This window comes from Monodelphis domestica, chromosome 6, assembly GCF_027887165.1.
Source record: "Monodelphis domestica isolate mMonDom1 chromosome 6, mMonDom1.pri, whole genome shotgun sequence".
Lineage (NCBI taxonomy): Eukaryota > Metazoa > Chordata > Mammalia > Didelphimorphia > Didelphidae > Monodelphis > Monodelphis domestica.
In genome coordinates this window covers 274,315,879-274,331,380 of record NC_077232.1, presented here as the reverse complement: position 1 = coordinate 274,331,380, position 15,502 = coordinate 274,315,879, and the positions used below count along the sequence as shown (strand labels likewise).

The 15,502-nt window shown below is 35.8% G+C and overlaps 1 protein-coding gene across 4 annotated transcripts in view; it reads left to right on the top strand.

The window, feature by feature from the left end:
* Positions 1-15,502, top strand: part of FRAS1 (Fraser extracellular matrix complex subunit 1) — a 637,413-nt gene that overhangs the window by 445,093 nt on the left and 176,818 nt on the right. For 2 of the 4 annotated variants that reach the window (XM_016423079.2, XM_007495969.3), the window contains 4 exons: positions 772-864; positions 10,064-10,217; positions 13,037-13,215; positions 14,521-14,637. In XM_016423079.2, the coding sequence (XP_016278565.2) occupies positions 772-864; positions 10,064-10,217; positions 13,037-13,215; positions 14,521-14,637 (543 nt within the window). The remainder of the gene's footprint in view (positions 1-771; positions 865-10,063; positions 10,218-13,036; positions 13,216-14,520; positions 14,638-15,502) is intronic. The other 2 variants (XM_056803248.1, XM_007495970.3) reach the window with 1 other exon arrangement.

Genomic DNA, 15,502 nt, shown 5'->3' with positions numbered 1-15,502 from the left:
AACAAATGAATGAAAAGAATCTCCCATAATATAATTATTATGAGGAAAAGCCATCTCCATCATCAGCCAACAAACAACAAATCAGTGTTAGCCCAGATTGCCACTAAACTCATTCTGGGCCATTGCCAATAGTCTGGAGGGCATTTTTGGCCAACTAGTGTCCCTCTCCATACTTTAAGGGAAAGATTCCATAGATTCCTTCATCCATGTGAACCTACACCAGAAAAGACTGACTCAGAGACAACATTTCTCTGGTTCAGAATCTGTCCCAGCTAGGTCCATCAGAGGAAATAGGCTTAGAAATATATGGCAGCAGGACTTGCCCACCACCCTTCTTCAGCCTGAAGACTACATTCTCTCCAGTTTCATCTCTAGTCCCTACCCTTAGAGATCATCTCAACAACAGCAGAACCACCAATTATAGAATCAAGAAAAATTTGGAAGAGACAGTAAAAGGGAAAGGATCTCCCCTAGCAGAGAAAATGAAAATATGATCAAAATGAAGAAAAAAAATCTAATGAAATAAAGAAATGTCATGTGTTATGAGAACCTGGGGATTGTAAGAATTAAATTTTAATGGTTTGACTAAAATATATGAAGATTATAAATAATAATTGTTCTTGCCAATTCAATGTATTATTGCTCAAAGTCAAAATGACTTTAATAACTTTTATTTACAAAAGAGGTGGAAAGGGTAAAAGCAGAGAAATACAAAAGGGTAGCGAAGACATTTGACTATCTAATTTTATATTGCTCTGCTGCTCAACTCAGCCAGGACTTGTTGACCTTCAACTGGAATTAAATTCTCTCCAGAAGACAGGAAGGGAAAGCCAGCTGTCCACTCACCCAAGTTTCCTCCAAGAGGTAGGTCAAGATGATGATTCAAAATGAAGATCACTTCTGAGGCCGATGTTCTTATTGAAGCCCACTTCCTTCTTGAAGCTCCTTCTTCTTGAAGCTAACTTTCTTCTTAGAGTTGATTTACTTAGCCCCAGAAATTCAGGGCCTTTTATAGTGGTTTCTTTTCCCTTCCCCTTTTCACAAGGGCCAATCACAGCTTCCAAATTGCCCAGCTTTGCCCAGGGGGCAGTGTTTGTGGGAACCACTTCTCACTTTCTGGAGAGGTGAATACTCATCAAAAGGGTTCACAGATTCCTGGCTGATTGAGGTGAATGGTGAAGGATCTCCACCTAGTGCTAAATAGGGTGTTCAAGCTTTTGTTGATTTAATTCAAAAGTAGACAGAAGAGAGTTAATCCTGTCTTCACAATCTGGTGAAGTATTAAGTAGGAGTTATTGTTAACCAAAATGTTAACTCAAAATAAGCAAAGGGAATAAAGGATTCCCTTTCACAAGTATAAACTTAGAATGGACAAATGTACCCTTTTACAGGATACAGGTTCAGAGGAAGAGAATAACTCTACACAACAACAAAAATTTAGTCATGAGTCCATTAAAAAGAGGGAGAAGGAGGGGTCAGCTGGGTAGCTCAGTGGATTGGGAGCTAGACCTAGAGACCAGAGGTCCTAGGTTCAAATCTGGCCTCTGACACTTCCCAGCTGTGTGACCCTGGGCAAGTCACTTGACCCCCATTGCCTAGCCCTTACCACTCTTCTGCCTTGGAGCCAGTATACAGTAATGACTCCAAGACCGAAGGTAAGGGTTAAAAAAAAAGAGGGGGAAGGAAAAACCTTGGAAAGAAATGATACTCAACATTATTTCTTGGGGTACTCTGCTTTGCCAATTCCTCCCTTTACAAGAAAGCATAATATAATAACTAGGACCCTAGACATGAGAGCTAGTAAAATCTGAATTCAATCCTACCATAGTAACCTATTTTATGACTTGGTAAACCTTGTGAATTATTCCTTGCCTCAGTTTCCTTATATGTAAAATGAAAGAGTTGGACTTAGCAGCCTCTAAAGTCTCTTCCAACTATAAATCTATGTTCCTGTGATTCTGTTAAAACTTAACTTTTGAGAGCTGCACTCCCAAGATCAGGACACTTCCATTTCTAAAACTAAAAGCTCCTTTCTTTAATGAATGAATTCCTCCTGAGGAGCTCCATTTGAAGAAGCACCCACAGAACCCATGTACATTAATGATTCAGTTCAACTCCTGACTCTAGACTACTTTTCCACTTTGTGTAAGGTGAGGGGGGATCCTCCTCCATCATCTCCCTTTAAGCTTCCCTTTTTTCTGTTGTCTTCACCTATTAGAATGTAAGCCACCTCACTAAAAGACTGCCTGCCCTTTGATCCAGCCATGGCACTGCTGGATTTGTACCACAAAGAGATAAAAAGGAAAAAGACTTATACAAAAATATTCATAGCTGTCCTCTTTGTGGTGGCAAAAAATTGGAAAATGAGGGGATGCTCTTCAATTGGGGAATGGCTAAACAAATTGTAGTATATGTTGGTGATGGAATACTATTGTGCTCAAAGGAATAATAAAGTGGAGGAATTCCATGGGAACTAGAATCACCTCCAGGAATTGATGCAGAGTGAAAGGAGCAGAACCAGGAAAACATTGTGCACAGAGACTGATACACTGTGGCACAATTGAGTTTAATGAGCTTCTCCATTAGTGGCAGTGTAGTGATCTAGAACAACTTGGAGGGATCTATGAGAAAGAATACTATCCACAATCAGAGGAAACAATGTGGGAGTAGAAACACAGAAGAAAAACAACTACTTGCCCAACTACTTGATTACATGGGTCAAGGGGACATGGCTGAGGATGTAGTCTCTAAATGAACATCCTAATGCAAACACCAAGAACTCAGAAATAGGTTTTGATCAAAGACACATGTAATACCCAGTAAAATTACACATCAGCTACAGGAAGGATGGGTGGAAGGGAGGGAGAGAAATAATATGATTCTTGTAACCAAGGAATAATGTTCTAAATTGACTCAATGAATAAATTAATTTAAAAAATAAAATAAAAATTTTAGAAATGAAGGAAACAAACTAACAAAAAAGAATGTAAGCCACTTGATGGCAAACATTGCCCTTTTTGCTTGTATTTTTATTCTCAACTTAGGCATTGTGCTTAACACAGGGCTTAATAAGTGTTTGATCTAATCTGATTGGAACTGGTAGATGGCTCAGTGTTAGATGTTGATAGGGGGGAGGGCCTGGTGTTCAAATCTGGCCTCAGAAATTTCCTAGCTCTATGATTGGGCAAATCACTTACCCCAAACTTAACCAATACATAGTATTGATTCCAAGATGGAAGGTAAGGTTTTTTTAAAAAAGTGTTCTAAATGTCTCCTGATTAGAGAAATGAAAATTAAAACAACTCTCAGGTACCACCTTACACCTAGCGGACTGGCCAGTATGGCAGCAAAGGAAAGTGATTAACGTTGGAGGTGAGGTAGCAAAATTGGGACACTAATACACTGCTGGTGGAGTTGTGAATTGGTCCAACCATTCTGGAGGGCAATTTGGAACTATGCACAAAGGGCATTAAAAGAATGCTTGCCCTTTGACCTACATATAAGTCTACTACTAGACGTGTATTCCAAAGAGATTTTTTTAAATGGACCTGTTTATACAGAATAGTTATAGTTTGGGGCGTGACAAAAAATGGGAAAATGAGGGTGTGTCCATCAAATTGGGGAATGGGTGAACAAATTTTGGTATCTGTTGCTGATGGAATACTATTGTGCTCAAAGTAACAATGAACTAGAGGAATTCCATGTGAACCAGAAATACCTCCAGGAATTGATGCAGAGTGAAAGGAGCAGAATTAGAAGAATATTATACACAGAAAGTGAAACATGGCACAATAAAATGTAATAGACTTCTTTACAAGTAGCGACGTAATAACCCAGGACAGTCTCAAGGGACTTATGAGAAAGAAAGCTTTCCACATCCAGAAAAAGAACTGTGGGAACAGAAACACAGAAGAAAAACGTATAATCAATCATGTAGTGTGATAAGGATGTGATTAGGATTTTAATGTTAAAAGATTACTCAGTAGCAAATATGAATAACATAGAAATAGGTTTTGAATAATGATACATGTATAACCCAGTGCAATTGCTTGTCAGCTCTGGGAGGGGAGAAGGAAGGGAGAATCATAAATTATGTAACCATTGAAAAATATTCTAAATTTCTTTAAAACCAAGAAAGAGCTAGAAAAAAATAACAAAATGTAAAATCAATAATTTTGATTACATCAAATTAAAAAGTTTTTGTACAAACAAAACCAATGCAACCAAAATTAGAAGGGAAACACCCAATTGGGAAACAATCTTCATAAGAAAAACCTCTGACAAAGGTCTAATTACTCAAATTTATAAAGAGCTAAACCAATTGTTTAAAAAATCAAGCCATTCTCCAATTGATAAATGGGCAAGGGACATGAATAGGCAGTTTTCAGTTAAAGAAATCAAAATTATTAATAAGCACATGAAAAAGTGCTCTAAATCTCTAATAATCAGAGAAATGCAAATCAGAACAACTCTGTGGTATCACCTCACACCTAGCATATTGGCTAACATGACAGCAAAGGAAAGTAATGAATGCTGGAGGGGATGTGGCAAAAGTTGGCTAAGTTGGGACATTAATGCATTGTTGGTGGAGTTGTGAATTAATCCAACCATTCTGGAGGGCAATTTGGAACCATGCCCAAAGGGTGCTAAAAGACTGCCTGCCCTTTAATCCAGCCATACCACTGCTGGGTTTCTACCCCAAAGAGATAATAAGGAAAAAGACTTGTACAAGAATATTCAGAGCTGTGCTCTTTGTGGTGGCCAAAAATTGGAAAATGAGGGGATGCCCTTCAGTTGGGGAATGGCTGGACAAATTGTGGTATCTGATGGTGATGGAATACTATTTTGCTCAAAGGAATAATAAAGTGGAGGAATTCCATGGGGACTGGAACAACCTCCAGGAATTGATGCAGAGTGAGAGGAGCAGAACCAGGAGAACATTGTACACAGAGACTGTGATTAGACACTGTGGTATAATCAAATTTAATGGACTTTTCCATTAGTAGCAATGCAGTGATCTGAATAACTTGGAGACATATATGAGAAAAACCACTATCCACATTCAGAGGAAAAACTGTGGGAATAGAAACACAGAAGAATAAACAACTGCTTCAATACATGGGTCGAGCGGATATGTTTGGGGATGTAGACTCTAAATGAACATCCTAATGCAAACACCAACAATATGGAAATAGGTTTTGATCAACAACACATATAATACCCAATGAAATTGCGTGTCAACTGCAGGAAGGGTGGATGGAGGGAAGGGAGGGAAATAATATAATTCTTGTAACCAAGAACAATGTTCTAAATTGACTAAATAAATTTAAAATAAAAAAAGAAAACTATTCTAAATTTAAAAAAAAATTTGCCCTAAAGAAAAACAACAACTCATGTTAAGGATACTCAATAATAATTTAAGCAGTAATAAATCTAAACTCATTTAAGATTGGTTTGTTAGAGTTCAACCCTGACCTCTTTTTTCTTAAACTCTTACCTAGAATCAATATTGTGTATTGAGGCAGAAGAGTGGTCTGAACTTAGGAAATTAAGGTTGTGAGTTGCCCAGGGTCTCATAGCTAGGAAGTGTCTGACATCACATTTGAACCCAGGATCTTCTGTCTCTAGGACTGCCTTTCAAACCACTGAGTCGCCTACCTACCCCCAACCCTGACTTCTTATTAAATTATGTGGATGTTTTATTTATTTGTATTTAACAAACCTTAACTAACACAAACATTTCCACATGGAAAGAATTATGAAAGAGGATTGTGCATGAAATTGTGAACCTCCATTACTAACAGGTTGCCTTTTTTTCATAAAGCAAATAAAAAATCATTTTGTTAATTTTAAAGCTTTCTAGCTTTTTTTACATCCTTACAATCCTCATTCTCTTGACTACTATGCATGTTTTTTTGCTTCACTGACGTTCTTATTTTTATGCATGACTTAGACAAAGATTTAGATGTGATGCTAACCAGTCTAGCAGAAATTGGATTTAGACCAAGATCTCATATCTGAATGAGCTCCAGATTGATACTGGTGACCTAGATATAAAAGATTATGTCATAGGAAGAAATTAGAGCACAGAAAGAGATATCTTTCACAATCATAGATATTTATATGGAAAGAGTTTTTGATCAAACAGATTATAGAAGTATTCACAGAAGAATTAATGAACAATTTTGATTATGTAAAATTGAAAACTTCTGCAAAAATAAAATCAATGCTATTAGATCAGTTAAATGAGTTTAGAAGGGAAATAGTTAACTTGGCAAGAAAAGCTTTTTAACAGTTTTCACTGGGAGAAAGCTTTAGTACCTAAGATACATAAAAAATTAATACAGATATATAAGAACAAAATCCATTCCCCCAATAGATAACGGTATTTAGGAATTATTTGGTTTATGTTACTAATAATGCTGTTGCTGGGTCAAAGGTCTTAAACAGGCAATTCTTTTTATTTTTGTCGTTTTCAATTTATTATTTATTTTTAATAGTCTTTTAAAATTTTGAGTTCTAAATTCTCTCTTCTTGTACCTCCTTCCATACCCTATGAGAGGAAAAGCAATATGATATCAATTATACATTTGAAATCATGTAAAATGTATTTCTATATTAGCCTTTTAAAAAAACAAGAAAAATAAAGAGAAAATTATACCTCACTTTGTAGTCAGAATTTACCAGTCCTCTTTCCAGAGGTGGATAGTCTTTTTCATCTTGAGTTCTTTGGAATTTTCTTGCATCATTGTATTGATTAGAGCAGCCAAGTGTTATACAGTTTATCATCTTTGCAACATTGTTGTTACTGTCTGGTTCTTATTTCACTGTTTTTTACATTTAATTTTATATTATTTTTCTCATGTGTAAACAAAAATTTTAAATATTTAAAAAATTTAGTTTCAAATTCGTTTATACATGTGTAGTCATTCAAAACACATTTCCATGTTAGCCATGTTGCAAAAGAAAACACAGACCCTTAAAGTCAAAGATAATTAAAGAGTTTAAAAATAGTACACTTCAATCTTCATTTAGGCTCTATCAGTTCTTTTTCTGGCAGTGCATATAGCATTTTTCATCATGAGCCCTTAAAGATTGTTTTGGGTCATTGTCTTTCTTTTTTTTAAAAACCTTTATCTTCTGTCTTGGTTCCAAGGCAGAAAGAGTGGTAAGGTCTAGGCAATAGAGGTTAAGTGACTTGCCCAGGATCACACAGCTGGGAAGTGTCTGAGGCCAGATTTGAACCCAGGACCTCCCGTCTCTAGGCCTGGCTTTCAATCCACTGAGCTACCCAGATGCCCCCTGGATCATTGTCTTTCTGAAAAGATCATCATATAATATTGCTGTTATTATGTATAATGTTCTCCTGGTTTTGTTCATTTTGCTTCTCATCAGTTCATGTAAGTCCCAGATTTTTCTGAAAGCACAACAGTATTTCTTATAGCACAACAGTATTTCATCACAGTTGTATGTCACAATTTGCTCGGCCATTTCCTAAATTGATGAACATTCCGTTGATTTCCAATTCTTTGCCACCACCAAAAGAGCTGCTCTTAATATTTTTGTACATAATACATTTTGAACATATATTTTCCTTTTTCTTTGATCTTTTTGGGATGTAGACTTACTAATGATATTGCTGGGTCAAAAGGTATGCACAATTTTATGGCTCTTTGTGCTTAGTTTCAAACCGTTCTCCCAAATGGTGGTGCAAGTGTTCCTCATCCCTTACAGTATTTATCATTTCTGATAGATGTGAGGTGGTACCTCTGGGTTATGTTAATTTGCATTTCTCTAATCAATAGCACCTGTGGTGTGAGGGCTCACTGAGCCTTTTCAAGGGAACTCATCTACCTTTAGTTTCCACCTACCATTTAACTCTTACCTGTGGCTCCAAGAAGCTGTTACATGACAAATGGTCATACCTAGCAGACAGATTAAACCAGATTGAGGGTAGTAAATAGGGTCAAACCTATCAGGGACTTAGGGGGATGTCTACCCCAAGCATGTGAAGCCTTCCCCCAGTGGAATGGGCAGATGAGAACAATTTGTTCTAATAGCCTTAAAAGCAGAGAGCTTAGAGCTTGGTCAGACATTGAAAATACCAAGGTCATTCACTGCATCCTGGACCATTATAAGTCATCTTATCTTGATTTTTGTCATGCCACAGAACTTTGATGACTCTGGAAGAGAGAGTGAGGCTAATGACTTGATGCAACTCTCCTTCATTTAAATCCAATTCACATGTGAGCTGTGATCCCCATAGTATCATTGGTCCTCTTTAAAAATGAAGGATGAATAACAACAATCATTTTTCCAATATAGTAATATAAATAGTTTGTTTATTGAGCCCCTTTCATGTTTACCTTTTTATGCTTCTCTTGATTCTTGTGTTTGAATTTCAGATTTTCTGTTTAGCTCTGGTCTTTTCATCACGAATGCTTGAAAGTCCTCTTTCATTTAATATTCATTAAATCGAAAACAGCAACTTGTGGAGTGACTGTAAAAAGACAGGCACTCTAACACATTGTTGGTGAGCTATGAATTGGTTCAAATATTGCAAAAAGCAATTTAGAATTATACCCCCAAATTCTCTAATCTGTAGCAATCAAACATTAATATAGCTCCCAGGTTTTTCAAAGGCATTTGAATTAGAAAGGTAGGAAAGCTCCAAGATAGCTAGAAGGAATGATGGCATCTGGGAAATTTTTACTAATTCCTCAATCTGCTCTATCTCTGAGGCTCAGTTTCATTATTTGTAAAATGAGATGATCATTCTCTTTTTTTGCACCAGAAAAGTTAACTAAGCTTCCCTGGGAATAGAGGCGTACTTTATGGCTAAGGTGCAGAAAAGGTATTTGTGATTCATCTAAATTCCTGAATTTAAGTAATTCTTAGATATGGAGATGCATAAATGATATATGTGCATGTATGTGCATATATGTATATGAATATAGTATTGTGTATGTCTATCTATATTTACATTACATGTGTGGAGACACACACATAAAGATATCCTCTGCCCAGTTATTCATCTGTGCGTGAACATCCTAAAACCAATTTAGCTTAGGTAATTGATATTAGATGGATAATTCTAGGTGAGGAAGTTAGAACAAAAAATAATTGATTTTGGAATATTCAGGAAATTAACCTTTTACATCATCATACTGGTTAATTTACCAATGAGCTGATTTATCGTTTAATTCTTTTGTAAATAGTATGGTAGTTTGGAAAATACCAGATTCCTCAGTATTTTGCCTCACAATATCAATCAGTATAGAACTAGTCTAGGCATTTATTCTCCCTGGTTCTCTTCCCAGATCACGAATGTTGAATGCCACCATCCCACTTAAGTGACTCACTTGCCTGATTTGTTTAATATGAGTAGTTATAATTGCCTGACAGGAAAGGAGCAATGTACAAATATGCATAGTCTCTTTTTCATATGAACCTCCCCTTGTGAATATTGTTGGTTCTATTTTAGCTATCAGTGAATCTGAAAGTAGTGATAATATTACAGAAAAATATCTCTCCTGAAGTCAAAGTCTTCCTTAAAATTAGATTAAGTGATTTTTAACATATGAAAACAAGATGAAAAACAAAGTATCAAAAACTTCACTAACTCAGTCTAAGGAAAATGTAAAATATTCTATTAGAAATCCTATTTTTCTGAAACCTTCAGTAGACTAACTTTTGTGTTTTAATTCTTCATCTCAAGCATCCAGCATTGTATAGTTTTATCACTTAGAATCAAATTTGCAGAATCAGAATTTTAGATCTTGGCGTGCCCTAAGGAGATCTAATACAACTCTCACCTTGTAAAGCTAAAGAATTTATAACAAATTCTTATTTAATTGAATTCAAATGACTTTATAAAGCATGAAACTTTGTCCTGAAAAATTACAAAGAAAGGCTGCCTATGCGTTTGAACCTATGGATCTTCTCTTTCTTGCCATGTCTTTGGAAAGTTTTTTTTAATGTTGGCATCTTCTTGTAATGTGGCCTTAAGGGCTGATCCATCTCAGTTGTCTCCAGACTTAACACTTACCTTTCTCTCTCATAGACTGAAGGAGACCTTCAACTGGTGGCTAACTCATTGGTGTGGGTCCCTGAAGGAGGAATGCTGCCAATCACCAACAGGATCTTAAGGGCCGAAGTACTTGGTGCCAGTGACTCAGAAATTGTCTACACAATTTCTCATGACCACCCAAGATTTGGTAACGTTTTTTTCTTCTTGCTTTGAGATGATAAGGATGCCGCACCATGACTCTTGGGACATTCATGCTACTATAGTGTTAGTAATCTAAAAATAATACTAATAATAAATATCAAGGATTTATATCATACCTACTGTGTTCTAGGCATCATGCTAAGCATATGCATCCCTACTTCTTAGAATAATTAAGCTGAGTTTTCCATTCATTACACTCTGTTAGTGAATTGAATTTGTATATCCAATTCACACACACCATATTACATGGGCCTGCTTGTGCATTCATACATACACACAAATACACCATTGTATATACACAGTTGTGCATTTTATGTGTTATATATCTATACACATATGAAGATTTTTTTGACTGGGCCTCTAATTTCACTGGGATAGAGCACTGCTAGTGAAGAAATTTTCTCTACCTGTGAAGACTGGCATCTACTCAGATTTTTAGGCTTATGGAGATGGCTAAGGGCAGAGATTACAAATTCTTCAGAGGGCCAAAATAAAATTAAAATATATTTGGGAAATATTTAACAAAACAAATAAAAATACATGGCACAGATCATGTAAATTTGTGTTTTCTAAGTCAATTCTCCTCCTTCCTTTTTATTTGAATTGTATACTGAAGGGTTAAGCAACTTGCACAGGATCACACTATTATGTGTCCAAAGTAAGGCTTGAACTCGAACCTTCCTGATTCTAAGGACTAATCTCTATCTTCTCCTTCATATGGCTTCTCAAAACATTGGTCATTTAAGTTTACAAGTCACACCTTAACACTGTAATTCTGTTGTTCAGGATTCATTCCCTCCTATTCAAAACATCTTAGTTGAAGTGGCTCACATTGCTTCTCACCTGAACTATTGTAGTCACTTTCAGATTGGTGTCTTCCACTCCAATTTCTCCCCCTCTAATTTGTCCTATATGCTGCTATACACTTTTTCATGGTCAAATTTGATCAGGTCATTCTTTCTGCTCAGGAATCTTCAATAGCTGTCCATTGATTATTGAATATTTAAACTCTTTAGCCTGACATTAAAGAACTAACAACAGTCTATCTCTAACTTAATATCTCTGTGACTTCCTTCTCTCCCATTCTCTACATCTAGATGACTTATCTATCCTTCAAGTACTAATTCAAAGTTCAGGTTCTTTTGTGAAGAAGTCGTAATTATGTACCCTAAAAATGGTTGTAAATAGATGAGGATTAAAAAATGTTTATTTCCAACCCTTTCCAGGGAATTCCTATTGTTTTTCATCTTTTGTTTTTGAAGAGGACTAGTGACATCATGAGAATGATGTGTTGACACATGCTTGGGAGAAGGAGGAAAGTGGATAAACATTCTGCTTTCTTCATTGAATCAAAAAATGTCTGGTGTAAAAAAAAATGTCATTTTTCTCTGGCTATTAGCTGTGTAATAATTTTTTTTGGCCAAAATGTGATCATAAATAAAAGAATATGTATCTCTTTATACATGCATACATATATATATTTAATTAAGAGACTTCTTCCATGTTTATTGGTAGTTATATTTGTTTGAGAAGATGATTTATATATAACTTCTCTTAATAATAAATGTTTTTTACAAGCATCTTATATATTTTATCTCATTTTAGATCTATTTTTTAATTACTCAGCAAAAATTACTAACCTCATTTTATGAATGGGGAGACTGAGTTGGATGTGAGACTTGAATTCAGGTCTTTCTAACTCCATTTTCAGTACTCAATCTCTCAATACTCTTTACCTGGATGGCATAATGCCCATCCTATAAAATTTTAGTTGTTTCCATTGTACCTATGGTAGTCATGCTATTAAAAGCACAATGTGGATAAAATTCAGAGCTGAACATATCTGAAAACAAAATTGATTTTTTTTTAAAGAAGAAAATGGCTTCAGGTGTTGAATGATTAATAGGAGCAGATGTTTTATTTTAAGGCACAAATATCTCATTTTTACTTCAAATAAGGTTCAAATAAATAAGTAGTGAGGAGACCTTTAAGAAATTATGTAAAAACCCAAATATTGGTATAATCTGCAGATCCCCAAAAATCAATAATGCAAACTAGATTCTTTAAGATTGGTTTTTCTTGAATTTTTCTCTAATAAAATTTTCCGTAATTATCTATTAGGCTCTACTTTATGAGAATTCTTTGTTGGGAAAAAAATCTGCCCCCTCCCCAAAATCCAAACACTAAATCTTTAATGCATCACCATATTGTCATTTAGGTGCTCTGGTGATGAGGATTAGAGCTATCATTTCATTTATAGAGATAACTCCTAGAGGAGAAAAGTTGTTCTACCAAGAGAGATAGTACTTTCTTTAAAACTTAAATATAGTCTTAGGTAATCGTTTAGAGCACTGAGTGATTAAATGATTTGATATGGGTTACATTGAGGTTGTATCAGAGATAAGATTCATCCAAGGCCTTTCTGAATAAGAGTCCATTACACCCCTTTTTAGTGGACTAAAGAAAATTATTTCATATCTTGGTTTTGTTTCCAGAAAGGGTAGTATTTTTTGGCTTTGCAAATGCAGTCCATGATTCCCATCTTTTTCTATACTTGCTAATACACTCAGAAAAAAAACCTGAAGAGGGTGTTTCTTCAGGGGAGGGAGTTGTTTGGATAGAACACATCTATAGTTGTTGCATGAATAGCAACATCAGCCTGTTGGAAAAATAGAAGCTCCTACTTGAACATTCACATAGTAGATTTTAGAAAAGGGGCCATATATATATATACATACATATATATATATATACATATATATATGATCCCTGACTCCATGGTTATTGTGTTGTGTGCTCCTTCAGGGGAGGTAGTTCTTTTGATGAACATGCCTGCAGGCAGTCCAGTGGATGGGAGACATCACCTACCTGATGGAAGAATGGCAACACCCACCAACACTTTCACACAGCAAGATATCAATGAAGGCATTGTGTGGTACAAGCATTTGGGTTCCCAGGCACAAAGTGATTCCTTCAACTTTCAGGTACTCTGGCTCATTATCTCAATTTCTTGAAGTATAACTCCAAATAACAAGATGTGTGAATAGCTAAATGATGCATCAACGTATCAGATATAAAAAAAAGGACTGGGGCATTTTATGTTGATGTCATAACAAAAGCAATCACTCTTCTAAGCCCCTAAGATTCCATCTGCCAATCCAAAATGTTCTTTCCAAGAAATTTTAATCTATAATTCTCTAAGTAAAAAGGGATCCTGAGGAAAAAATAATTTTTCATTTATATTTCTTTTTTGTTTTCTTTTTTTAAACCTTCCATCTTAGAATTAATACTATGTGTTGGTTCCAAGGCAGTACAGTGGTAAGGGTTAAGCAATGGGGGATAATCAACTTGACAAGGGTCAAATAGCTAGGAAGTGTCTGAGGACAAATTTGAATGCAGGACCTCCAGTGTCCAGGCTCTCAATCCACTGAGCCATCTGGCTGCCCCAAGAAGATCATTTTTGACAGCTGAGTGGAGGAAAGTCTAGAGTGAGAGAAACTTGAGGCAGAGAGACCAACCAATAGCTATTGCAGTATTCTAGTTGTGAGGTAGATAGGTAAAGCCTTACCTTCAGGCTAAGGGTATTACCAAGTATTAATTCTAAGGCAGGAGAATGGTAAGAGCTAGGCAAATGGAGTAAGTGACTTTCCCAGGGTCACGCAGCTAGGTAGTATCTGAATCCAGATTTGAACCCAGGTCCTCCCAACTCCAGATCTAGTGCTCTATTCACTAGCTGCTCCATACAATAATTTTTAAAACAGTTAATGAAAGAAATGTGGAAAACACTGAGAAATCAGTCATTGTATTCACCAATTGGCCCAGCAGATCTTGGATCTACTGCTCGACCTGACTTATGTTTGAAAACTTGAATGATCTGACATTTATGAAACTATAGGTCAAGTTGGAAACAAAGACCCTCCTGAAGAAGACTGATAATGGAAAGTCAGAACCTTTTAAGTTGACATTTCTCATTTAAGAAAATCGGAGATGTCCCCTTCTGAGCCATTTAAGACATTTTTTTTCCCTGTGGTATAGGTGTGGAATAGCAAAAAAAAAAAATTAGAGTGATAGTAATTCTTTGTTTCAACTAATATTATACAAGTCCACATAGAGTGGACTCAAGTGTAGGAAGCATGACAAGTATATATATATATATATATATATATATATATATATATATATATATATATATATATATATATATATATATATATATATATATAACTCAGTGAAGATGTTTCCACCCTAAATACAGATTATAGTCTTACTTCTGGATCCTTGTGTTGCAGGTGTCCAGTACAGCTGCCCCCCAGGCCCATCTGGAGAACCAAGTATTCAACATTGCCATCTTGCCCAAAACACAGGAGCCTCCGAAGCTTTTCCTTGGAGCCAATCTGCATATGACTGTGAGTGTATTCTGAGAGATTTTGGTTTTATTCCTTCAGAAATAAGGAACAATGCAATGTGATTGTGAGCATTCCTTTGCACAAGGTAAATTCTCAACTCTTCCAAATACTATACCATATGAAAGGTATCCACACATTTTCCACCGGCTGCAGAGACAATCACAGTCTCTCAAAGCCTTGAAGTCATTACACATAATGTATATGAATTCCCCAGTAACCTGTTTGACAGGTGGATATCCAATCTCTTATTCAATAATTAACTCACCAGAAAGCCTATTCTGTTTTTGTTTTTTTAAACCCTTGCATTCTGTGTTTTGGTTCCAAGGCAATGGGAGTTAAGTGACTTTCCCAGGGTCACACAGCTAGAAGTGTCCAAGGCCAGATTTGAACTCAGGACCTTCCATCTCTAGGCCTGACTCCCAATTGACTGATCCATCTGGCTTCCCCCTCCCCAACCAATTTCTTTTTTTAGAACATTTTTCCATTACATCAAGACTAAATAAATCTGCCTCTCTAAAACATTTTCCTATTTCTCCTAGCTCAGTCTGTCCTCTGGAGCTAATCCTTTCATGTGACTGTTAAGCCACAGGATGTTTTCCTTTTTGCATATTTGGGCTGCTGAGCTCTACTTAAGTATAAATTTTTATAATTGTGTCTATAAAATGCTCAGTGGTTTTTGTTTTGGCCTGTTGTTTCAGTCTATTGAGATATTTTTGAATCCTGCTTTTTATAAAATGATTTTATTCTCTGGCTTTGCATCATCTGCAATTTGATAAGCTTTATCTAAGCTACTGATATTAAATGTTGATTATGACAAACCTTGGTACAGAGTCTTGAAGGATGGAGGGTTTTGCTATCCATAAAG